Source organism: Salvelinus sp. IW2-2015, linkage group LG33 (assembly GCF_002910315.2).
Source record: "Salvelinus sp. IW2-2015 linkage group LG33, ASM291031v2, whole genome shotgun sequence".
NCBI lineage: Eukaryota > Metazoa > Chordata > Actinopteri > Salmoniformes > Salmonidae > Salvelinus > Salvelinus sp. IW2-2015.
In genome coordinates, this window is record NC_036872.1 from 4260348 (window position 1) to 4284586 (window position 24239).

Here is a 24239-nt window from a genome sequence, read left to right on the forward strand (position 1 = left end):
TATTTAGATTGGAGACTAGGAGAATAAGCTTTATTCCGCTGGCTGTTGAGATGTGTACATTGACTGTGGTTGGGCCGTGCCATTGGTTGATGCTGTGCTATTGTCTTCCTATGGTTGCTGTTGTTGTAGGGCAGGGGTGCTCCTCTGGGGGTGTTGCCCCTGGTCTCAGTTCACACAGTCTCTCGCTGTCTTTCTGTCAGGTGGAAGGGGAAATAGAGAGTGGGATGTTTACTGTGCTCTGCTGTGCTGTGGAGCCGCATCCCAGTCTGTTTGCCTCTGCGTCTCTCGTCTGGAACTAAAGCAGACACCGAGAGGGAGAGAGAGAGGGGGATGGAACTAGGACTCCTTGCTCTGTTTCTCCCCTCCTCCACTCTGGCTTTTGTATTTCTTGTCTTTGCCTGCCCTCTAAAGGCCAGAGGGCTCTGTGCTCTGTGTGTGTGTGGCAATCAGGCTGCGTCTGACTGGTGCAGGCTGCAGTAGCATTCGCAAGGCGTGTGAATTCCCCCGCCTGCACGAGCAGGGCTACACACACACACACCACACACACACACGTAGAGCAAATAGCGTAATTACCCCTGCTCACATTTAATCCCCCAGGTGTTTTATTTATCTCCAGAGCAGCATATCTGACACATTGCGCCAATACCTGGACTCATTTTAATCGCTCTCCGTGATGCAGGAGCCAATATCGTACCAAGCCCCGGACACTCTCCCAACGCTCTCTCGCTCTCTGTGTGTGTAGGGGTGTGTGTATTTGTGTGTGCAGTGTAAGTGTGAGGTAAAGCACTGACAGGTTGTGAAGAATAGGCAGCGGCGGATTCCGTTGGAGGGAGGGAGGCCGAATCGGTTTAGGTCTTGCCGCCAAATATGGTGATGAGAGGAAGTCCAGTGGGAGAATATGGCGATACATCAGTCCTTTTCAGTCGATCGCTTTCTGAGTCAAAATACAAGCCGAGATCTACCGCTCAGATTTACACGACTTATAAAAAAAAAACGTACGCCTATGTAACATTTAACCAATTAAAAAGCAGTTGTGTAGCAATGAGGTTTGTGCAGTAGCCTATAGACCCAATCCATTATCGCTGCATATTGGCTACGCTTTGAATTGCCGTGCTCTTCTCAGACCATTTTGAAATGATATTACAAACATTGTAGCCACTGTATATGACCATTTGATCACGCTGGTAATAGGTCATTTGTTGTATTACTTGTGAGGCACAGCTGAGTGAGCATAATCATTTGTTTTTAGTTTTTTATTGGACTGGATGGCCTGCATCTGATGGTCAGTCTGAGCAGAGGAAGGGAGCAGCGGTGAGGCTGCCTCTCACCCGACTCACCGACCCTCCCTCCGCTGGGAAAAGGGGACACAGTCCTTCAGCTGATGGCGAAACTTAAGCATTATTTCTGCCTCATGCACCAATGCATGTTGTTACTCCTATGACCAGAGAACGGTAAATATTCCTTGATATTAAAAAAGGCACAAGCCGCTAATAATAACAACGCAAGCTTATGGAAACGCGTTGCTGTGCTCATTCGTTGCGGCTGCAGTGCTGGTTGTAGCGTTTGTGGAAGTAGGAAGAACACAAAGTGTTGACAGGGCTGAATACCAACTTAAACATGAGCTTACTCATCTAAACAGCAGCTCTTTGCTGTATTCGTTGTCTCTCGAGTCATAGTTTTAAACATTTCGAAATCTCACATGATCAACTTTGCTGTGCGTTCGAGGCTTCTTGTTTTTACAGTCTATGGCGCGAGGAAACAGGTGGTGATCTGGTTGTCCTTCAGACGCATAAAATGGGAACGATTTGTCTTCCTGGAGCTAGGGCAGCTGAATCAAGTGGGCCTACCGCCAACAGAAACAGGAAGGCGAGGCATTATCGTCGTTGTTTTTGTTTTACAGCAATGTTTGGTGATCGACTAGGGAATGTTTGTAGATCGACCAGGTGACCACTGAGCTAGGTGAAACTTGGCCGACATTCTGCAAATGTTCTCATTGATGAAACACCATCTCAATGCTGTTCCCCCAAATTAAAATCTGTTTCGAACAGAGTGCACAAAGTTTTGTAGACTTTACCATTTCTAAAAGTTAGAAAAAATTGCATTGTTTAGAAGGAGCACAGGGGCGAATTGAGTTATTGCACATGTGCACTTCAGGGTAGGCGTTCCCTAACGAAAATATGCAAATACACGCTAGCTCGCTAGCTCCTGCTTGGCTCTGCCCACCTCCTTGTGTGTTCTGCCCACTATACTTCATTTGTTCCCATTTGGAAACTACGCCGATGAGATATCTTGAGTTAGTTACCGGTATTTTTGTAGCGCGTGTGTACAGGTAGACGAACACAGCCAGGCAGGATAGAAAGACCGCCACAGAGACAGACGGGTCTCTGCTGAATTCCCCCCCACACCTCTGTCTCTGTTACTCCCCCATGTTGTGGCCTGTCTGTCAGGCAGTTTGATATGGCGGCAGAGCGGCAGGCAGGCCAGGACCACGTCAAGCCTGCCTCACCCAGCCTGACACATCACTCACACTGATGGGTCTGATTTGAGCCCAGGCCTCTTTTGCATGGAGTAGGGAGGGGAGGAGATGAATCAGCTCGAGGGGGAGGGGGGGGTAGAAAGAGAGGGGAAGGAGGGGTGAGAGCTCAGTTCACGGAGAAAGGGGGAGCAGAATAAGTGGGGGGGCGGGTTGGTGGCTGTGCCCATCATACCCGACTAGGTTTAGTATTTGGCTTCCTGTATTTCAATAAGTGCCCTGTAGTTAGCAAGCATGTAGGGGAGGGCCACAGGATGTTTCAACAGAATTTACAGTCACGGATGATGGTGCACTTCTTTGCCAGGGATTTTTCACACACAAAAACATGGATCGTTGAAGGCCACTTGAGCTGAGCCTGCATTCTGTGGACTGAAAAGATACATTTTTTTTCCTTTTTGGAGAAGAGTTCCAAGAAGTACTCAAGAACATGGCCTTCTGCCATTGAAATGTTAATTGACGGTGTGAAAGGCACATGCAGAGCACAACCCAAGGCTGGACCCCTCACTGAAAGCTACAGCTATTGTGAACAAAATATTCCCACTTTGGAAGTCTATTTTTGAGGCTCAAAACTGGAAGATGTTTGCGAAGATTGACCATTCCCGACATACAAAATTTCTCTCCCCCTCTCTTCAACTTGATAGACCTGGCAAATACTGTGAATGCTTCACCTCAAGGCCCAAAGCCCTTTGCCTGAGCATGACATGACTGACCTGAAACTTCATAAGCACTCCTTTTCAATGGGCCTAATGGCAAGGCCAAATAAACCTGGAGTGGTTTGGCTATTATTACCTGCTTTGTGTGAAGAACTCTTCTCACCTCGCCTACCTCTCTCTTTCCATCCCTCTATCCCTCCCCCACTCTCTCTATCCCTCTCTTTAGTTCTCTCTAGAGCGGCTTTGATCGAAACCGTGCTCTTACGTCCTTGACTGCTGCTCCCTGGCTGACCTCTGCATTGTAAATGTCCCCCGCTAATGTAAAAGTTTATGTAGATTAACGCGCCAATTTATGCAGATTGAGTTTTTTTGCCACTTGAGCTTGAAGCACTATAAAGGTAGATGAGAGCTGACCTCCCGTGGTACCCGAGTCATGTGCTTTACTTTCGCTATTCCTCCGAGCGCCAGAGCTGGCTAGCTGTATTCGAAGAGGGAAACAGAAAGAAACACTTCTTCATTTGCAGGCTCCTTTTTCTCTCCACAAGTCGTGATGGCCACCTTTTTTAAAAGGGGTGTTCCTCCACAATGAGTTCCATAATAAATAACATTATTTAGCGTGAGTACGGTATGCACAAGTCTATGTATTTACTATGTGTGCGAGAGCGCCAACCAATAATTCCAATGTGTGTACAGTGTTTATTTTAATACCTAGTTAATGAACTACTTGAACTTGCTGAATGCCAGCTTCCACTCGTAAGGTAAAGAACACCATTTCAGTGTATTAAATCGTCGGACGAAAGAAGAGCCTCCCTTTTTTAAGCCTGATGCCGCCTCTGCACACGCGCCACGTGCATCCAACAACGAGGACAACAATTGTCCTTTACCCGTTCTGTTTCACAGGCCTCAGAGTGTCTGTCAAACAGAAACCGCTGCCTGGCTGTCTGTTGGCTGCCGTTCAGACTCTGTGGCGAATCGTCAGAGAGCCCTAAACTAGCTCACAAGTGGCGGGAACATTGCGGAGGTTGAGCAGTCAAGTGCCATCAAGTGTAGTTTGCCATAGAAATTGGATGTCTAAAAGCAAACAAAGGGCTCACACTCGGCCTGCTCCACATAGGCCAAGTGTGCGTGGGCCCGATGCTGGAAAAGGCTTTTATGAACACACAAAGGGAAGAGGAGAGAGGGAGAAGACAAGAAAATGTACAAAGTACTTTTAACACGTTGCCCTACTACACACAGTGAAACCGGCTTTGCGTTAAAGTACATTTGTATGTACGTACGTGTCGTGTCCATTCCTACTGATGTCGTGTATGAGCGAGGAGAAATGTGGTTCGTGAGAAGATCAAATCGGTCTTGTGTTTGAACGATAATAACTTTATTGTACTCTAGCCTCATGTCGGTTTCCCAACCCTTAGCAATGCCTCTCAGTTTGATTAATCTGCACTGACACAGTCTAATGTGTTACATAAGCATGTGTAAACCTAAAACGCCTATTAGGTCACAATCTCACTGAGTCCCCAACCACAACGTGACCAGTTAATAGTGTCAACGTAAGTTAGCAGTAAAGTGAGTTGAATGCCTTGGCTGGCCCTGTGGGTTAACAGCTGCTCTCTCTCTCTCTCTCTCTGTCTCTCTCTCTCTCTCTGTCTCTCTCTCTGTCTCCACTGTATATATCTAAAACAGTCCCATTGGCCCCCATGTAGTCTGACACTGAGTATGAAAAAACATTAGGAACACCTTCCTAATATTGAGTTGCACCCCCTTTTGCCCTCAGAACAGCCTCAATTCGTCGGGGCATGGACTCTACAAGGTGTTAAAAGCATTCCACAGGGACGCTGGCCCATGTTAACTCCAATGGTTACCACAGTTGTGTCAAGTTGGCTGGATGTCCTCTGGGCGGTGGACCATTCTTGCCACACATGGAACATTTTGAGTGTGAAAAACCCAGCAGCGTTGCAGCTCTTGACACACTCAAACCGGTGTGCCTGGCACCTACTACCATAACCCGTAGTAAATATTTTGCCTTGCCCGTTCAACCTCTGAATGGCACACATACACAATCCGTGTCTCGAGGCTTAAAAGTCCTTCTTTAACCTGTCTCCTCCCCTTCGTCTACACTGATTTGAAGTGGATTTAACAGGTGACATCAGTAAGGGATCATAGCTTTCACCTGGATTCAGCTGGTCAGTCTGTGTCATTGAAAGAGCAGGTGTTCATAATGTTTTGTGTACTCAGTGTACTTTCATAATTACGTTTCTTAAATTGGCTGCTCGACCGGGCGTTCGTTGTGTGTCATGATTTCATCACTGATGCTTCTCAGGACCTAGTTGCACACGTGTGCAACGTTTCAAAAACATGACCATGTTTTCTTAAGAGTGGCACTGTTTTAATGTCGTTTAAAGTTGAATTCAATTTCACTCCCTATTGCTCGGTCATACGATGGTGTAAATATGGTATTAATAGCAGTAGTTGAAATGCCCAAAATATTGAAAATGGCAACGAATGTAGAAACTAACTAGAAATCTAAAGTAATCTTGTTGGGGTCAAGATGAAAGGTTAAAGTTGAACTCTGTCTCTGTCCATCTTTCCTGCAGGCTCTGAGCTGCTGCAGCAGAGGGACGGTCGTGGCCGGACAGCGCTGGACCTGGTCTCCACCGTCACACTGAGGGAGGAGCTTCAACGCAGCGCCCTTGCCGGAGACGCGGCCCTAGAGGCCCTGGGGTCAGAGGTCAGAGACCTACCCTTCCTGGAGGCCTGCTCCTGCCTGCTGACTTGCCTGCTTCTCACCTACCAGCTAGAGAGGGCTGTCCCCTTCCCTCCCCCCTTCTCATCCTCCCAGGCCCAGGACAGGCCTCTCTCCCTGGGGATGAAGCTGGCCAGAGCCCTGGAGAGCCACTCTGCCCGGAGGCTGACGGCGGGCTGGGGTGACCCACGGCTGGTGCGCCTGGCTGAGGACATGGAGACCGCGTTGGGGGTGGAGGAATGCCTGGCTCAGTTGTGTCCCGCTATCAGGGAGTGCCAGGGCCCACACACACGCCTCCTCATCACCCTGCTGGAGGAGATGAAGGCCCACAGAGCAGCGCTGCTCTCACACACACACACTGTGACACACACACCTGACTGATAATGGACATGGATTGAATCACGGCCGCAGTCAAAGGCACGTTATCGAGCAGAGCACTATAACAGACTTTTAAAGGTATTTTATGCTTTAGCCAACATGTACAACGTTTCCTGTGAATGTGATCTCCACTGTCTAGGTCCCTGCTCTATAAACTTTTGAGTGAATTGCGACATGCATAAATTATTGTTGTTTACATTTGTATTCATGTTAATCATGTGACATTACACTACCACTGTTAGTCTTCTTTTTTTTTTTTTCAATTGTTTCATACACATTTTCATGTTAACACTGTGTTTTTATAGATTTTGAATAAATATATTTTGTATTGAGAATTGGTACAATATGTAATGATTCACAGTGGCTGCACAACTTCCTCATATGGATGCAATCAAGGGCTAGGTAGGTAGTTATATCCTAAAGGATAGGTAGGTTTAACCAATTACCGCAGCCTTTTTTTTATTCAACTATGGGTCAAAAACCCAGTGAGTCATCATGGGTATGTAAAACGTGGGTCGCTACTGGTGGAGTAAAGCGGTCACAATAGGGCTCTCCTAGGCCCTGTACAAACTGCAAAGGATGAGAAGATCCAAGCCCCCTCACCTTGAACCTTCCCCTCCAATCTGTTATAGATTAGCACACTAGACAGCTGATTTTCGAGTGTTAAAACTGCCTCGGATTTAATCCCAGCCACAACGGGCAAATTCAGTTTGTATTACCTGGTGACCTGGGTGGGTGGAGATTTTACCATGGAATGGTCTAAAATAAGTCAAATCCTCCCAAACGGGTCTATGGTCGATGCTAAACTAATCTTGTTCTAAAGGAAGCTCCGCCTCAGGGGCTGAGCAATTGTGATTGGTTGGATAAAAGCTCTGTTTCATATCTGTCCGCATTGTGACCAAATTTCCTGGTCTCTCCCTTTACGCATATTATTTGACAGATATTCTTAAAAAAATATACATTTATTTTAAGACTCATATTGATGCCATAAGTCAATGGTGCCACCTGTCAATTATTTTAGAAGGCGGGATAATGATTTTAATTATTTCACCGTCTACACTTGTAAGATGTCCGGACACAATGTGTGTCTGACTACCTTCAGAGGTGGCCAGGAAGATCAGATCAAAGTGTATTTTGTATACACCTGTCTTAAAATGTTGGCACAATCCGTGTGGACACGGTCAGGACTAAGGACATGTTAGAGCCAGGTATAAACAGCTCTTTAGTTGCAACACACGGGATGTGGCTTTGACTCCCGTAAGGCCACATATAAACTGTGGTCTAGCCAAGGCTTGACCCATTCAAGGATCGCGAACAGAAAAATCCCAGTACAAACTCAGGACGCAGGTGAAAGGTAAAATAAACACTTTTTAATGACAAACTTAGAAATAAATTAATCCCACTAAATCAAATGGGCTAGCTCTGTCAGAGCATATAACTTACTCAAACTGAACCAAAGTCATTCCTTCAAAAATCAGAGGTTTATGGAGAGTCCCGATGCAGTGCAGGTGCTGCCAATATAATAAAGCCACTCAGGCCAGCGACACTTTCTGCAGAATTGAATGTTGTGGAACGTTAAAATAGAAATAGGCTATGTAGATCGAACATGTCTCTCTGGCATGTAGAATGAGGAATTACATTGGCTCAATTCACGGCATTTCTATCTGCAATGTTCAAGAACATTTGGCAACTGAACATAGACCAGGTGACCTGTATAGTACAGGGTTATGGGTCGTGTAGTCTTTACTATGGCGGCCATCTAAGGGCAGACCCCCCCCCCCCCGTTTGACACCTACTGTGTGGCATGCCCGTAGGTGGAAGTGTCACATGTGATCGTGCAGCACGAGACGGACAGGTGTCTATAAACAATAACAGTAGTACTTTAATAAGAGCTTAATCCGTTACAGGGAATGACAAATGAATCTCAAAGCAACTAAACTACAACTCAACAGGACTCAAATCAACATAATATTGGCAGAGCTACCCATGCTCTTCCCCCAATTGTCTTCTCCATGCAGGGGAAGATACAGTAGCCTCTAACCCTGTAAGGCTGTTCACTTCTTTATAGTGGCTGGTACAGGTCAGGAGTCTTTAAAATAAGCAACAACTCACTGCAGCAGTTCCACCATTGTGAGCAACCATGCTGCTTCGCATTCGATTGCAGAGCAATTGAAAGGGCAACAAACGGAGGTGCGTGTCAGTTGAACATGCACCAGCACAGGCACGTACGCACACACACTCACCAAAGGTCTGTCTTTGTGTTTGGCAGTGGAAGCATCTATTGAGCCGGATGGGTCCTGTCATGTTTGGTCACGTAGTGTCCTGAGCTGGGAGCACAAGACAGAGATGGAAGAGCCTCATCTGCGGGCCACGTGGGGGGTAACCAGGAGTAAGACTAGCCCACCTCTGGGTGCTCAAGAATACAACCTAGCCTGGCCACACAAACTATTCCCTGAGTGGGGAACTTCAATACAGAGATGGGCTTATATTGTAGTGGGTGATTGTGTGTGTTAGAGGGAGCTAGCGATTACATCCTGACATGTGAGGATGATGTGTGTTTGTCAGAGGAGGAGAGACTAATGACCCAGTGTTCCTTCCTGATCTCTTCTTGTGGAGGGGAGTACCACTGGCTGGGTACGCATGTCGTCTTTTACGGGGCTGTGAGGAGTGATGTACAGGAGTTTAGATGGAGGCGTTTCAGACAGTGGCGGGACTCCCAGACTAATAAATGATCTGGTCAGAGGATTCACACAGGGGCCTCAAGGGCCATCCCGGGTGGTATGCACTTCAAACCAACCTTTTGTGTAGCTGGCTATGTATTTGTCTTCGTGAAGCTCAATGCCGTTTTTGGCAATGAATGAAAAATCTCCAAAGATGATACAAAATATTTAATCTTTTACAAGTTTTTCCAAAATTATCGACATACATCTGGTGAATTTATTGGTCGTATTAGATGTACATTATTTTCTCATAACTTTCCCTTCACTGCCCACCCACCCCAAATCCCCGTCCTTGTCCTCTACAACCATTGACCAGGACTAGGAGAGTGAAGATGATGTCACAGGCAACACTGCAGGCGAAAATACCTCGGAGAGAAATGACAAGCATACACCTATACAAGATCATCAACCAACATCAGACCATTTACAGGCATATTATGTACATCATTCCAAAAAAAGTGAGTAAAAAAAAAAGGGGGTGCAAATGAAAGTGCCATTTTCCTTCATGTCCGTCCGATACATTCTGTTTAGCATTTTGTTTTCTGTCGCGTCCTATAAATCACTTTGGCTTGCTTGCATACATCGCCATAACAATGTTATAAAACTTCTAATATTTGGATATAAGACCACACACAATATACCCACCACAGTTACTGTAAATTATACCACGTACAGTAGTTCACACATACATATTCAGGTTTTCAAACGGTCCCCTTTAGGCAATAAAAATAGACACGAGTCTGCATTTTAGAGAGGATGATATAACCCTCGTAGGTCCTACTCTCCACGGAGCATGTTATTGTATTTCAAGTGCATCTCTCAAACCAAACCAATGGCCTTCCAAAGTGGCAGATCTACGCTTGTTGAAGTTTAAGGGACGGAGGGAGGGAGGGAGGGATGGAGCGAGGGAGGGACGGAGGGTAATGTGGAAGAGTGGAAGGCCCCTTCAGATGTAGCCTACGCTGTGATCCTTTAACAGATGCTTTCGGGAGAGACCCAGGAGACGTTCCCTTCCGACAGGGCCACGATCCTAACCGCTGACGAATGAGAGAGGGAGAGTGAGAGGGATGATGGGAGGGCTTTGGAAAGAGGGTGCGCACACATACGCGCAAAGCCCTGCGGTCTCTGGCCACCCATCGTCTTGTCTTGTCACACATTGGCTAACTTGCTTGCTCGTCTAGCGGGCGACTTCTCCGCCACCAAACGCAGCGTCTGGCCCTACAGGTTCACAGTCCCATCTACATCACTCTCCAGAGCCAGAAGAGACAGACAACTCCAGAAACATGCACCCATGCACATTTACATGTGCACCACATGTAGCATACACACCCAGCATGCATACACACCCAGCATGCACACACACAGTGTACGGGGACACCCTCCATGCAGCTTGCTTGTTTGCTTTGCATAAACACCCCACTGGGCATAGACGTCAGTTCAACGTCTACCTTTGATTTACCCTCGGTTCAATTGTCAACTAACCTGAAATCAACCAAACATTTCATCTGGTCATTGAATTTAGGTTGAAAGTTGGGCGGGGGGAAAAAAAGGCGAAATTCCCTGACGTGGATCGAATTTTTGCAAATCCCTCAGCTTTCCCACGTTGATTCGACGTCATCGCGTAGCATTGTTTGCGCTGAACTGACGTGGAAACCACGTTGATTCAACCAGTTTTTTGCCCAGTGGGACACATACACACACATACGCGTATGCACAAACTCATCCCTTGAAAGAGAGATCAAAGTTGAGCAGGAGGTGGGGCAGATGGAGATGGCGGCCAGCCTGTGGCACAGTGCTGGAGAGTGTGTGTGTGTGTGTGCCCACTGAGGCAACATGTGGAGATGAGAGGAGAGGAGACCAGCCTTTCAAATAAGATTACCGCTTGGGCTGCCTAAGGCCTGCCTGGCGATTCTGTCTGCACAGGGTGACATCTATATTAGCTCAGTGGCACAGCAGCAATCTACACTTGCCTGCCTCTTCTGGGGGGAAACGACACCCTGTTTCTGGGTAGAAAAACACTGATCTGCACTATTGATGGTAGTGCAGATCGGGAGAATGGCATATCGGCAGGACTGCAGCAGTTTTCAGTTCCATTTAAAAGAGGAGTTTTTGAGGTTTTGAAGTTATCATTCATTTGGATCGTCAAGGACCACTGGAACATATGTGTATAGGCCTAAGAACTGAAAAGACAATTAACATTTGACCTCTTAAAATATCTAGTTGCTTCTCGCTGAGAAGTAAGAAATCGGTGAGAGGCAATTAGAAACGTGGGCAAAGTGTAAACGTACAAATACAGCTTCGAAGATGCCAATGAAGGGTGTACTATAGGGTTATCTGTTTTAGTTGTCTCTGTGCAGTGTGCGAGCAGCAGGACATACTGTAGGTGGCTAACGTGCTAATAGGTAACACTGTATACTGGCTGAGATGGAGGCTTGGTGCAGAAAGAACAACCCCCCCCCCAAAATAGAATAATTTAATCCAAAATGTAAACACAACAAAAAATTATTTACAACATTCTGTAAAATAATGAATAAATAAGCTCTTTATCTATTGTTCCACATGCTTACACCCAGAGGTCATTGGGAGTTCAGATTTTGAAAAGTAGACCAGCCATTCTACCTGTTTAGCGGCTTTCTCACTCTGGTAGGGTTAAATGATATGTTCCTTACGGGGAATTATGTAAAAAATGTCTGAAACCTCTTCGGATGAACTCATAACTGTCACACAGTCGAGCAGGACTTGTACATCCGTCAGACTGGTACAATGCTGTAGACACCTGGGTCCGGAATGATCCGGTCCACTTTCATCCACGCTCATCTCTAAACTCGGGAATTTATCGATTTTTTCTCTTGCTGTCTCTTTCTACAATGATAATTACACTTCGGGAGCCTGTACATGTATATTTAAAGTCAGTAGAAGAGGGAGAAAGAGGAAAAATATGAAAAAAGTGGAGAGAGAGAGAGAGAGAGAGAGAGAGAGTGAGTCGAGGAGGTCCAGACCAGCCTTCCTCTGCTCCTTGGTGTCGGGCCGTTGAGGGAGGGAAGATTCAGTGGACGGACAAAGCCAGCTACCCCGGGTTGTTTTTCTTTCTCTTATTTGGACTATGACTGAGATCCAGTTTCAGCTCTCGGTACTGCACCTGTTAAAACACACACACGCAGAAAGAGAGAGAGAGAGAGCGGTCAGGTGGGGAAAGTGCAGGATGCTGGGATAGAGTCAGTGAGCACCCTGGGCAGGCTCAGTGTGTCCGTCCAGCTGTGTGGAACAGTGGCCTGGGGGAAAGGATCACACAAACAAACAGAACAGGGCAAAGGCTCATGGGAAAGCTTGGAGAGAGTACAGAGCCATCCCCGAGTGCACGGAGGCTATTCAGGAGACACAGGTTAACCCTTCACGAGCTACGGCAGTTTAGGCTCCAGCCTCAGTGCAGCAGTGTGTTGTGTTGCTTCGTCTATGAAACCCTGCAATATGCAATGCTAACTGTATTCACCATGCCTAGGCTTGACCACGCAGTACTTTTGGAACTGTACACGTCTGATTAAGAACAAGTCATATCGAGGCCAACTACACACGGCCTCCATTAAAATAAACACAATGAATGATTTTCTCCTCCTCCGTCTGCTTTGTTCTCTGTCAGACAAGGACCAGACAGTCGTAACACACTCCTGTCTCTGAGAGACACACTGAACAAACTCCACCTGTGTGTCCAAAAAGTCCTTTTGGCAAGAAAGGTAAAGGAAAGGCGATGTTGGAGATTTTCTCCCATGCTTATATTTTCGAACCCAGAGGTAACCTAACCAGTAAAGATTCTACACTTATGGAGAGAGAGAGAGAGAGAGAGAGAGAGAGAGAGAGAGAGAGAGAACTTTCTGACTTTTTGTCTTTCTTTTATTGAAACATTCTCATTTCATTTAAAACTCACCCCCCCCTAAAAAAAAAAACAAAAATATTCCTGTACTGCATACATGTACCATACTCACCTTTCCATCTACCACATGATACAAACCACCAATCACCATACACAAAACAATACCCTTCCTACAACCGTATATCCAAAACACTTCCCCAGCAATACAGACAGCTCCCCCAACACACCATATCTCCTCAAACATCTCCACACATTTGATCAGTTTATAGAACTCAAACTCAACCCTAAGGCGCGCAGAGACCATCCCATTAAACAGTAGTAAAGGGTCTGTTATCCCCCACCTTTGACCCTGTTTCTCCTGTTAGCCAAATAGCTAATTTTGCCTGAGCAAACAGAAAATTCAACAAAACACATTTTTCTTCTCCTTACTCGAATACCTGTATCCCTTATAAACATCCCAACAGCAAAAACCCACCCCAACCTGTCACACAGACTTCCAACAGAGACATAAAAGGCATTAACTTGGTGCACACAGAAAACACATGAATCACAGTTTCTTTCATTTGACAGAAAGGACACCCCTGCCCAATTCCCGGATCAACCCGTGCCAACCAGCTGTTTAGTGCCAGGGCTCCATGAAGAACCCTCCACTGGAGGTCCCCTGACTCTTTGGTACTGGGGGTTTGTAGAGCGCCCTCCATCTAAAACCCACCATACTCTCCGCCCCACATACCCCCTGCCACTGATGTGCCTTCACTCCTGTTAGGCTTCCTAATGTTCCTAACCTTAAGCAGAGGTTGTAGAGGGCTTTACCTCCCACCCCTCAAACTCCCCCAGGCTCGGAGTGTTAAAATCTAACAAGTCTCCCAGACCCCCTTGCCAGTCTCCAGTCTCTGCCGTCACCTGCAGTGGCGGAAACATTGGTGGCCCTCTCCCTTTGGCTCTCAAACACCCCCTTACCGGCTCAGACAGTGCCTCCTGGACCTCCTCCAGGAATCTTCTCCAGCAGCCTAAGAGACGTTATTCCTGTTTGTTGCGCAAGACCTCCGGGTTTTCCACCCCTCCTCTCCCAGCAGTCTCAGGTCACCTAGCCTTTGTAAACCCCCTGCCATCAGTTGCCTCTGCAGGGGGGCCGACTGAACCGATCTCAAAGGGATGGCTGGGTTGTGGAAAATAGGCTCCTCCACACCCACTGCCCAGGCTCCACACCCCTTCTCGTGTGGGCCTTAGCAGCTGCCAGGCCTCAGCACCGCAGAGTAAAACTCTGAGAGACCTGCTGTACTCAGCCTCTCCAGCTTCATGAGGAACAGCTGCCGGTCCAACCCTAATCCGCCAGCTCTCCTCAGCAGCGCGCATGCTGGTTCCCTCCAGCCAACATCAGTATGGTACAGCAGTCTCTGCACCGCCTTTAGCCGGAAAGCAGCCATCCTGCTCTCCAGTTCCACCAGGCCCTGTCCTCCTTCGTGGACGGTCATGTAAACACTGCTGCCTTCAGCCAGTGATGGCCCGACCAAAAGAAGTCCACCAGTTTGCGTTGCAGGTCTGCAAGCAGACCGCGGGGGGTTGAGGACAGCCAGTTTATGCCACAAGGAAGATGCCACCAGGTTGTTGATTATCAGCACCCTCCCTCTATATGACACTTGGGACAGAGCCACCTCCACCTGGCCAGTCTTGACACCACTGCCTGTGACAGCCCCTCCAGTTCTTGCTGACCCACCTCTCCGAGCCCAGGTACACCCCAACACTTTAAGCCCTTCACAACCCCACTGCAAACCCCTGGAAGCAGAGGAGGAGCCCTATCCCCCATGCCCACATAACAGAGCTTTGCTCTTCCCCAGTTTACCTTAGCTGATGAAGCTCCCTCGTACACCTTCAGACTGGTCTCTAGCTCCTGCATATCTTGCCCATCCCTGACCATCAACAGAAACATCATCTGCATATGCTGAGACTGTATTCCTGTCACACCTCCATGCCTGTCCAGCACACTCCCGCAGTCTCCTGCGTAGCAGTCCTAAAAAGGCTCAATGGCTAGTGTGTACAGCTGCCAGAATAGAGGGCATCCTTGTCTAATGCCCCGTCTCACCAGACAGGCCTACTGAGCGCCCCTCCACTTAACCATACATGACGCCCCAGCATACAACAGCTTCACACAGTTCACAAAGCTCTTCCCAAACCCAAACACAGACATCACATTAAACAGATACTCATGATCCACTCTATCAAAAGCCTTCTCTTGATCTAAAGAGACCAGTCCAAAGTTCACATTAGAACCTCTCGACAAGTCCAACATGTCCCTAATCAAGAACAAATTGTCCGTGATTGAGCGTCCCGGTACACAATATGTCTGGTCCTTGTGTATTATAGAGTCCAGATGGGACTTCAGTCTGTTAGAGAGGACTTGGCAAAAATCTTGTAGTCCGCACAGAGTAATCACAGGCCCTCCAGTTCTTAAGTTCACACAAGTCCCTTTTTTGGGCAGGAGAGTCAGAGCCGCCCGACGGCAGCTCATCGGCAACTCTCCTACCCGATGCATTCACGCAAGACGCAAAAGAAGTCCTGTCCAATTATTCCCCAGAATTTTTTGTAAAACTCCACTGGGAGTCCATCGACCCCGGTGACGACCGGGGGACATCTGGGTTACGGCCTCTGCCAGTTCATGTGACAACAGAGGAATGTCCATTTCATCTCTCGTGCCCGCGAGAGCTTAGGAGTCCTGCGAACAAGACTGACACAACATAGGATACACCATTTCTGCCCTATACAATTCAGTATAAAACTCCACAGTCCGCTCCCGCATCTCCCCCACCACAGAGGTCACCCGCCATCAGACAGCCGTAGACAATGCATACCCTTGGCTTCACTGCTCTGTCTTTCCAAACCAAAGAAGAAGGAGCTGGGAGCATCCATCTCCTTGAGCATGGAGAACCTAGCTCTTACAAGTGCTCCCTTTGCTTTAACCTGGAAAAAACTGCCCAGGTCCCTACGTAATTCGGCTAAATTAGCCTGGAGGCCTACATTGCCTTGCCCACCATCTCTACCTCCATCTCACTAATACACCGCTCTAGTTCCCCCAATACTCTCCTACCTCTGATGATGAGAGAGCTGTGTACTGTTGACAGAAAAGCCGAATCTGCACTTTCCCCACATCCCACCATTGACTCAAAGACTCATCCTCCTCTCTTCGCTGCCCCCACCTTTCCCAAAAGGTCTGGAAAACTGAGCAAAAAGTGGCATCTTGTAAGAGCTTTACATTGAACTTCCAATAAGATGCCTCGGGGCCCTGGTGAAATAGACAGCCGAGCCATGGTTATGTGATGGTCCGAAAACCCCACTGGGAGAATGGTAGCGCCCAGCAGCCTATTGCTCTGATTCCTAGATATGTAAAAACATCAAGTCGGGCTGCACTCACCCTAGCCCCAAAAACCTTCACCCATGTATACTGTCTTGTGTTTGGATGTTTAGTTCTCCAAACATCCACTAGGTCAAACTGATTAATGATGTCCCCTAAACACTCCACTGACACTGAATGAGGCTCTTCCCCATTTCTGTCTTTTGTAAAATCCATTGTACAGTTCCAGTCACCTCCGATCACCAGCGTCTCCTCAGGCGCTATTTGTGAGAGTTCCTGTCTAAGACTCCCAAATAGAACCCCTCTTTCTCTCCCTGTGTTAGGCGCATACACATTTATAAAAACAAAAACCATGCTGTTAATTCTGCTTTACAACAAGCAACCTACCTTACCACTTCCTTTGAGGAGCAAATTTTTACAGACAGACCCGGTGCAAAAAGGACTGCCACCCCTGCACTAAGATTTGTCCCATGGCTCAACACACTTGCCCTTTTCCACCAGAGCCGCCCAATCAACTTCATTCACACACACACTATGCGTCTCCTGCAGAAATAACACTGTACTTTTTTTTGTTTTACATATTCACCAACACCTCCTCTTTCCCGCATCTCTGGCGCATTTATATTAAGCGAGCCTACCCGAAGAGTCTCCATAGAAGTGGGAGAAAAGCCAGCAGAGAAATAGACCAATAGAAAAGCTCAAAAAGCCCCAGTGTCAGAAAGAAATTAAACATTTAAACAGTGTCTGAAGGTAAACCTTTACGCACTGTTGTGCCCCACTTCCTCAACCTAAACCGTTTCTTGGGTGAGAGGAACACATGCCCCTCATTTCTCATAGCATGTTGTACTGATCTTACAACTTTCTAGGATCAGGAAAAAAAGCCTCAAGATTAACTTTTTCCCTTAGTCTCATTCAGGAACCTTGTCAGTTCTCTCAACGTGTACTTAGACCCCTCTGGTTGACTGGCTGTCAGCTCCGGGCCAATTGAAGAGGAGTCTGAAAAAAATAACTCCTCATCTCTTCCTCAGAGCTCACTTTCCTCCTTTTCTCTATCACCCACCCTGACCACCTGCTCTTTCTCTCTGGTTAGGGCCTCACCCACAGAAACAGGCAACATTTCCATGGTGTGCCTTTGTCCACACCCTTTTTCCTTTTCCGCTTGACACCCTCCTCCTCCCCCCCTAATCTCTTACACTTCCCCACTATACTCTCTCATCCACTAGAATCCCTGACTAGACCACGTATCATCTACGCCACCCTCCATAGCATGACAGGGCCAGCCTCAGCTACCCACCCTCCATAGCATGACTAGGGCCAGCCTCAGCTACCCACCCTCCATAGCATGACTAGGGCCAGCCTCAGCTACCCCACCCTCCATAGCATGACTAGGGCCAGCTCAGCTACCCCACCATCCATAGCCTGACTAGACTCAACCTCTGCTATACCATCCATATCCTGCCTAGACCAGCACCCTCCATAGCATAACTAGGCCCAGCCTCAGCTACCCCACCATCTCTAGCCTGACTAGACCCGGCCTCTGCTTCCCCACCATCTCTAGCCTGACTAGACCCATCCTCCACTACTCCACACTCTCCTGCTGACTAAACTCAGCTACAGCTACCACCATCTCTAGCCTGACTAGACCCATCTTCCACTACACACCATCTCTAACACTGACTAGGTCCAGCCTCTGCTGTCTGCATCTCCTTACCCCTGCACTTTGACTCGATTTCCACCACTGGCGCTTGTACCCTCACCTTTACTACGGCCTTTGTGTGGGACGCAAAACTCTTGTGCCCCAAATCCCCACATTCAAAACACCGTAGACTATCTGTGCTGGCAAAACCTGCATAGAGCCCTCCCCATGTCTCACTTTAAAGTGCACATTTAGCTGTTGCTCGTTGTTGTTCAGAAACATAAACACTTGCCTCCGGAACGAACAACGTGTTTAACGGCATCTGCCTGAAACCCTGCTGACAGTACACGGAAACCGCTAGCAAACTTACCAAAACGACTCGCTCTTTCCTAATTTGATCATCCGTAATAAACGGAGGCAAATTTGCCACTACAACTCTTGTTGAAGGGGTAGAGGAGGTGAAATTGACACAACACATCCTTACAAATATTCCGCTAGCAATTAGCCTACCAACCAAATTAGCCCTTTTCATGAACAAACCACAGCTTTGTTCATTCTAGAAGCAGAATGTATAAACTCAGCTCCTACCTGTTCACGACGCGAGAGAACTCCTCCACTTACTCCGTTCTCAGGAACACACCTGAATCATGCTGTATAGACAGCGTTCCTCCGCGCTAGGCTTGAGAAGCCATCGCGCACACACACAACTTCAAAAACCAGGAACGTTCTCTCTGTCCTCTTCACCCTAACTTTGAAAAAAAAACTTTGGATACCGCTAAAACAAATATTGCATTAACCCTCCACCATAGAAAATCAATGTAAAGAAAGGAATCAAGAAAGTTAGTTAGGATAGAGCTTTCCACACCAAACACTCAGACTCAAAAACACCAGCATGCACCGAGAGAAGAGAGAGAAGAGAGAGAGAGAGAGAGAGAGAGAGAGAGAGAGAGAGAGAGAGAGAGAGAGAGAGAGAGAGAGAGAGAGAGAGAGAGAGAGAGAGAGAGAGAGAGAGAGAGAGAGAGAGAGAGAGAGAGAGAGAGAAGAGAGAGAGAGAGAGAGAGAGGAGTGAGTGAGTGGAGTGAGGTGGAGGTGAAGTGAGTGAGTGAGTGAGTGAGTGAGTGAGTGAGTGAGTGAGTGAGTGAGTGAGTGAGTGAGTGAGTGAGTGAGAATCAGTTACAGAACCCATTGCCCTTTACAGTTGTGAGGTCTGGGGTCCGCTCACCAACCAAGAATTCACAAAATGGGATGAACACCAAATTGAGAATTCTGCTAAATGATCCTCTGTGTACAACGTAAAACACCAAATAATTCATGCAGAGCAGCATTAGGCCGATAACCACAAATTATCAAAATCCAGAAAAGATTCTACAACCACCTAAAAGGAAGTGATTCCCAAACCTTCCATAACAAAGCCATCACCTACAGAGAGATGAACCTGGAGAAGAGTCCCCTAAACAAGCTGGTCCTGGGGCTCTGATCACAAACACAAACAGACCCCACAGAGCCCCAGGACAACAACACAATGATACCCAACCAAATCATGAGAAAACAAAAAGAGAATTACTGTACTTGACACATTGGAAAGAATTAACAAAAAAAACTGAGCAAACTAGAATGCTATTTGGACCTAAACAGAGAGTACACAGTGGCAGAATACCTGACCCAAACTTAAGGAAAGCTTTGACTATGCACAGACTCAATGAGCATAACCTTGCTATTGAGAAGGCAGACCTGGCTCTCAAGAGAAGACAGACTATGTGCACACTGACCACAAAATGAGGTGAAAACTGAGCTGCACTTACTAACCTCCTGCCCAATGTATGACCATATAAGAGACACATATTTCCTTCAGATTACACAGATCCACAAAGAATTAAAAAACAAACCCAATTTTGATAAACTCCTATATCTACAGGTTGAAATACCACAGTGTGCCATCACAGCAGCAAGACTTGTGACCTGTTGCCACAAGAAAAGGGCAACCATTGAAGAACAAACCCCATTGTAAATAGAACCCATCTTTATGTTTATTTATTTTCCCTTTTGTACTTGAACTATTTGCACATTGTTACAACACTGTATATAGACATAATATAACACTTGAAATGTATTTACTATTTTGGATCTTCTGTGAGTGTAATGTTTACTGTTAATTTTTGTTGTTTATTTCACTTTTGTTTATTATCTACTTCACTTGCTTTGGCAATGTTAACATATGTTTCCCATGCCAATAAATCCCTTAAATTTGAATGGAAATTGAGAGGTAAACAGAGAAAGGGGGGGAGACAGAGAGAAAGAGAGGCAGTAAATAGAAAAGGGTAAACAACAACATTATAAATCAGGGGTTCATTTTATTCATTACCATTGTTATTGTTTCTTTTAAATCGGGCAACAAATGAAGGCTACAGTATTTAGCTCGATGCTTAGCCTCATACTAATTATGGTACTGTATGTTGAGGTGGACAGGGAGCCATATGACATGGATTCAGTAATGGTTAGTTTCTGCAGCACACATTTTCTTTCATAGATACAAAGGAATCGTCCGTTAAACACGGTGGGTATAAAGCTATCAAAAACAACTCTCGGAGTTCCGTTTTCAACTCAGTAATGGGTGTTCATGCATAGTGGCTTAGCCTCAAAAACCAAAGGCTTGTCACTCTATTTGCCCCTCACTCACAGAGACAAAGTCGTGCAACACACAGAGACATACTACGCTGGCATCCCTGAAAGCCTGAGGTACACTACACTCCACACTGACTGACACCCTCTCAGATTCGCCAGACAAGTGACTGACGTCATCTAAGCGTTCCCCTTCTCCAGTGTGGTCGCTGTTCGCTGCGGCCGGAACACAAGAAATCCCTCATCGTGGCTGTCTGAGAGCGCTAGCTAGAGCTTTCCCATTCGTCTCCTGCCGCTTAACAGTGCCACTTCACCAGGCATTGTCTAACCTAGCCTTCATCTGTCTTACACCATGACTCAGACACATCACACGGGCATTACATTAAACCCCCCCCCCCCCCCCCRCCTAACCAGCCACGCACTGTAGGCTATTTCATCTCCCCTTCAACAGCGGTCACCACCAATGTTTCACCCATAAAGGGATCGGTGACTGGCGACCATACGCTCCTCGTGTTCGCATCGCTAGCACAGCAGACGGGGCTGATTCAGAGCCGCTGTCCACGGCCTACGAGCAGAACATCTGACAAAACACAGGATCAATTTACAGCTGAACAAATACGGTTGAGTGAATGGGCAGTGCGAGAGAGGTCCGGAGCGGACGATTGCAGAGTGGAGGAACTAGAAGAGGGGTCCTGTACATCTGTACTGGTTCTGGTGATGTGCACAGATCCGGGGAGAGAGAGAGAGCGAGAGAGAGAGAGAGAGAGAGGGTCCAGCCACATAACAGTGGGGGTGATGACAGATACTGTTCTCATGTGGGTGGGGATAGTTTTCTCGTCTGGCCAACTAAAGCAGACACTGGAGCAGACGCCGAGGGGACACAGGTTTTATACGGCCCCGTCCCATCTGTTCTGCCGCTGGTATGCAGGGCTGCGCTGTGTCAGTCAGAGTTTCATTACGGGCGCTTAGGGGGCCGTCGCAGAGCTGGCAGGACGCCATCGTCGGGTGAGGCTGAGATCCTGCCATGTCCATACGTGAGGGAGGGAATGAGTTCATGAACGAGAGAGGGAGTGAGTGAGGGAATGCACATTTGGGGGGTGGGACAGGTTCACTTTCAATAAGTGCTTTGCCAGGAGCCGTTCTGGTTACTTTCTGGAGCACAGTGACAGTCCCGACTCCTGAGTTCTGTTGTTCATATATCATTGGACAACATTGGGCATATTTTCAAAAGCAGTGAGGAGTGAGGAAAAAGCCGACAAAGTATCCGAAGCAGGATATTGTGAGATCACTGCCTGTTAGTGCCCCATTATAAAATAAAACGCCTACAATTCCCCCCCCCCAAAAAAAGATTTAGCAATTTGGGACTGTCTGTTGCCGTTCAAATCAAAATCAAAACTAGACAAACAAAAGTTTGCATTTTGGGAGAAACTCGTTTTCTTATCGAAAGGAGGGAACCAGACAGAAGAAAAGGAAGGGGGAAAAAACAATAATAGCTCAATCAAAAAAATATCTCTTTCAGAAGAGCTGCCAGGGAGAGACGCTCTCTCACACGTCACCCGTTCCCTTCCACCTTCCAGGTGACAGGCCCGCCGTGCAGCATTCGCGGCGCCGCTCGCTGGTGCTCACGCTCACCCTTCCTAATAAAGCTACACCGCCCCGCACAAGAAAACATGGCGAGCTAGTTAAAGTCAAAAAAGAGGAGAGGGAGAGGAGCAAGTGAGAAAAAACCCCAAAAGGGGTAAAGAGAGAAAGAGAGGGAGTGGAAAAAGGTGACGACAGTGAGCTAGCAATTTGTTTAAAAACAAAGTGTGGAGCACAGAGATAACATCTTTGGGAGACAGTGGGTAAAAGACCTGGCGCTGCTCAAAGGCTGCTCCACCCTCGCTCCTCTCTCCTCGCCACCCTCCCCCCTCTCTTCTCCCCCATGTCGACAGTCAAACTACAAAACAGCCTTTGAAGTGTGCACTGCGGAGGGGGCGCCGCGCATACCAGAGAGCATTTTGTTTAGCAGTGTCAGACGGTGGCGGCTGGCGGTGTCCCGGGACCCGGTGTTCCGCACGGCTTTCTATTCTCTCGCTCTCACTGCCGCCCTGTCGTTAAGCGAGAGGATCCCGGTTTGAAGGCGCCTGGGTGGGCGGGCGGGTAGCGGAGCGGGAAAAGGCAAATATAAATAAGTCAATGAGAGGAGACAGAGAGGGCGTTTTAATGATACTATGCTGTTTCTACAGGGGGAGAAAAGCTGCTGCAGGCTTCATCTTTTGTGATGCCTATAACCTTGCATTAGGGGTATTAAACGGTGCCAAAAACAACAGCTAGCGCACCGACACCCATAAACAGGGGACTCAGCGGTACTCCTGTTGAGTTTTCACAGAGAAGAAGCATGTCAAGGTGAAAGCAGGCAAATAGACAAAGAACAAACGGAACGTTTCCCCGGCAAGTCTGTAGGCTGCTGAGTGGAGACTAATTGCTTGCTTCAAGTGAAAGATTGAAATGTGTCCCAGGGACGATGAGGGGGCCTGTGGCAGAGCAGAGTGGAAGACGTGATGGATGGTGTTTCACAAGTAGCCTCAGCCCTTAAGCCCTTTCCAGTCCCCTACGCCCTGCCTTTGACCTCCTGACCTCTGGGATCCCCTCCTCAGCAGCCAATCAGAGCCATCCTCAACATCAAGATTGTTTAAAAAAATAATAATTTAAAGTCCCCAGCCTGCATTTGGAGTTCAATGACGAGTCGTGTCTATTTCTGTGGAGGGGTTTAAAGTAAACCTGCTACTTTATATTGGCTATAAAGGAGCACTTGCTATGCTAATTGCTATCTTCCTACTTATGCAGTCCACAGCTCACATGGCTAATGGCATCATAAAGCATGCTGGTACACGGAGCTGTCCCAAATGGCAGGTTGGAAATACTTAAGTTGATTATGTCTGTTGGCCTCGTTTAAGGGCACATGAAGGATTCCCCTAGCCTAGAATGCAAGGTAGCTTACTCTGGTATAAAAATCACAGCCAGCCATCCAGAGGGGGAAGTATACAAGGCAGCCATTATGGTTACAGCCTCTGAAGAACATTAAGCCCGGAGGAAAACGAAGCAGCTGACAACGTGAACTGGCTAGTAGGTAGCGGTTTCAACCAATGTGCCCCCCCCCCCCCTTTGTTCTGGTCTTTAAAGGTGGTTCACAGTGCTGTTCGAGGCCCAGGGTCAGTGAGCTGAAGAGCACATTTTTATAAAGGCCCCTGTAGCTGTCGTGAAAGTGCACTGTTAACGGTTCACTAGAGCTGAGGGAGTAGCAGCCGTCCAGCCCCACCAACCCAACTGCCAGCACTTCATGAGCAATGGCCGCCTCATGAACAATGCCGCAACTGACTAACAGCAATATGCTGCTTGATCCATTGCTCTCAAAACACAAAACACACGCCCACAGACAATCCCGGTCTCTGTGAACGTACACATATCGGCAAACCAAATAAATGTGAGACGTTATACAACAATAAACACATAATGCACCTGGGAGACCACACACACGCACGCACACCCAGAGCGAGAGAAAGAGAGCGACAGGGAAAGAGACTTTGAGAGATGGAGAAATAGAAAGAGGGAGAAAGGGAGTGAGTGAAAGAGAGAGAGAGAGAGAGAGAGAGAGAGGGTACAACAGTTCTTCCACAGAATAGACACAGAGCAGCCGTTTGCATGCCAACCTGTGGCGCAGCAGCCTGTCTGCCCTTTGTATATAAAGTCATTAGAAAGTC

The 24239-nt window shown here is 47.4% G+C and overlaps 1 protein-coding gene and 1 pseudogene across 3 annotated transcripts in view; one reads left to right on the forward strand and one right to left on the reverse strand.

Moving 5' to 3' along the window:
* slf1 (SMC5-SMC6 complex localization factor 1) overlaps nucleotides 1–6639 on the forward strand; it is a 35058-nt gene extending 28419 nt beyond the window's left edge. For 2 of the 3 annotated variants that reach the window (XM_023978684.1, XM_023978685.1), the window contains exon 18: nucleotides 5778–6639. In XM_023978684.1, the coding sequence (XP_023834452.1) occupies nucleotides 5778–6307 (530 nt within the window). In that variant the 3' untranslated portion in view covers nucleotides 6308–6639. The remainder of the gene's footprint in view (nucleotides 1–5777) is intronic. The other variant, XM_023978686.2, reaches the window with a different exon arrangement.
* Nucleotides 6640–7686: 1047 nt separating this feature from the next.
* The window catches only part of LOC111958077 (multiple C2 and transmembrane domain-containing protein 1-like), a 215076-nt pseudogene continuing 198523 nt past the window's right edge, over nucleotides 7687–24239 (reverse strand).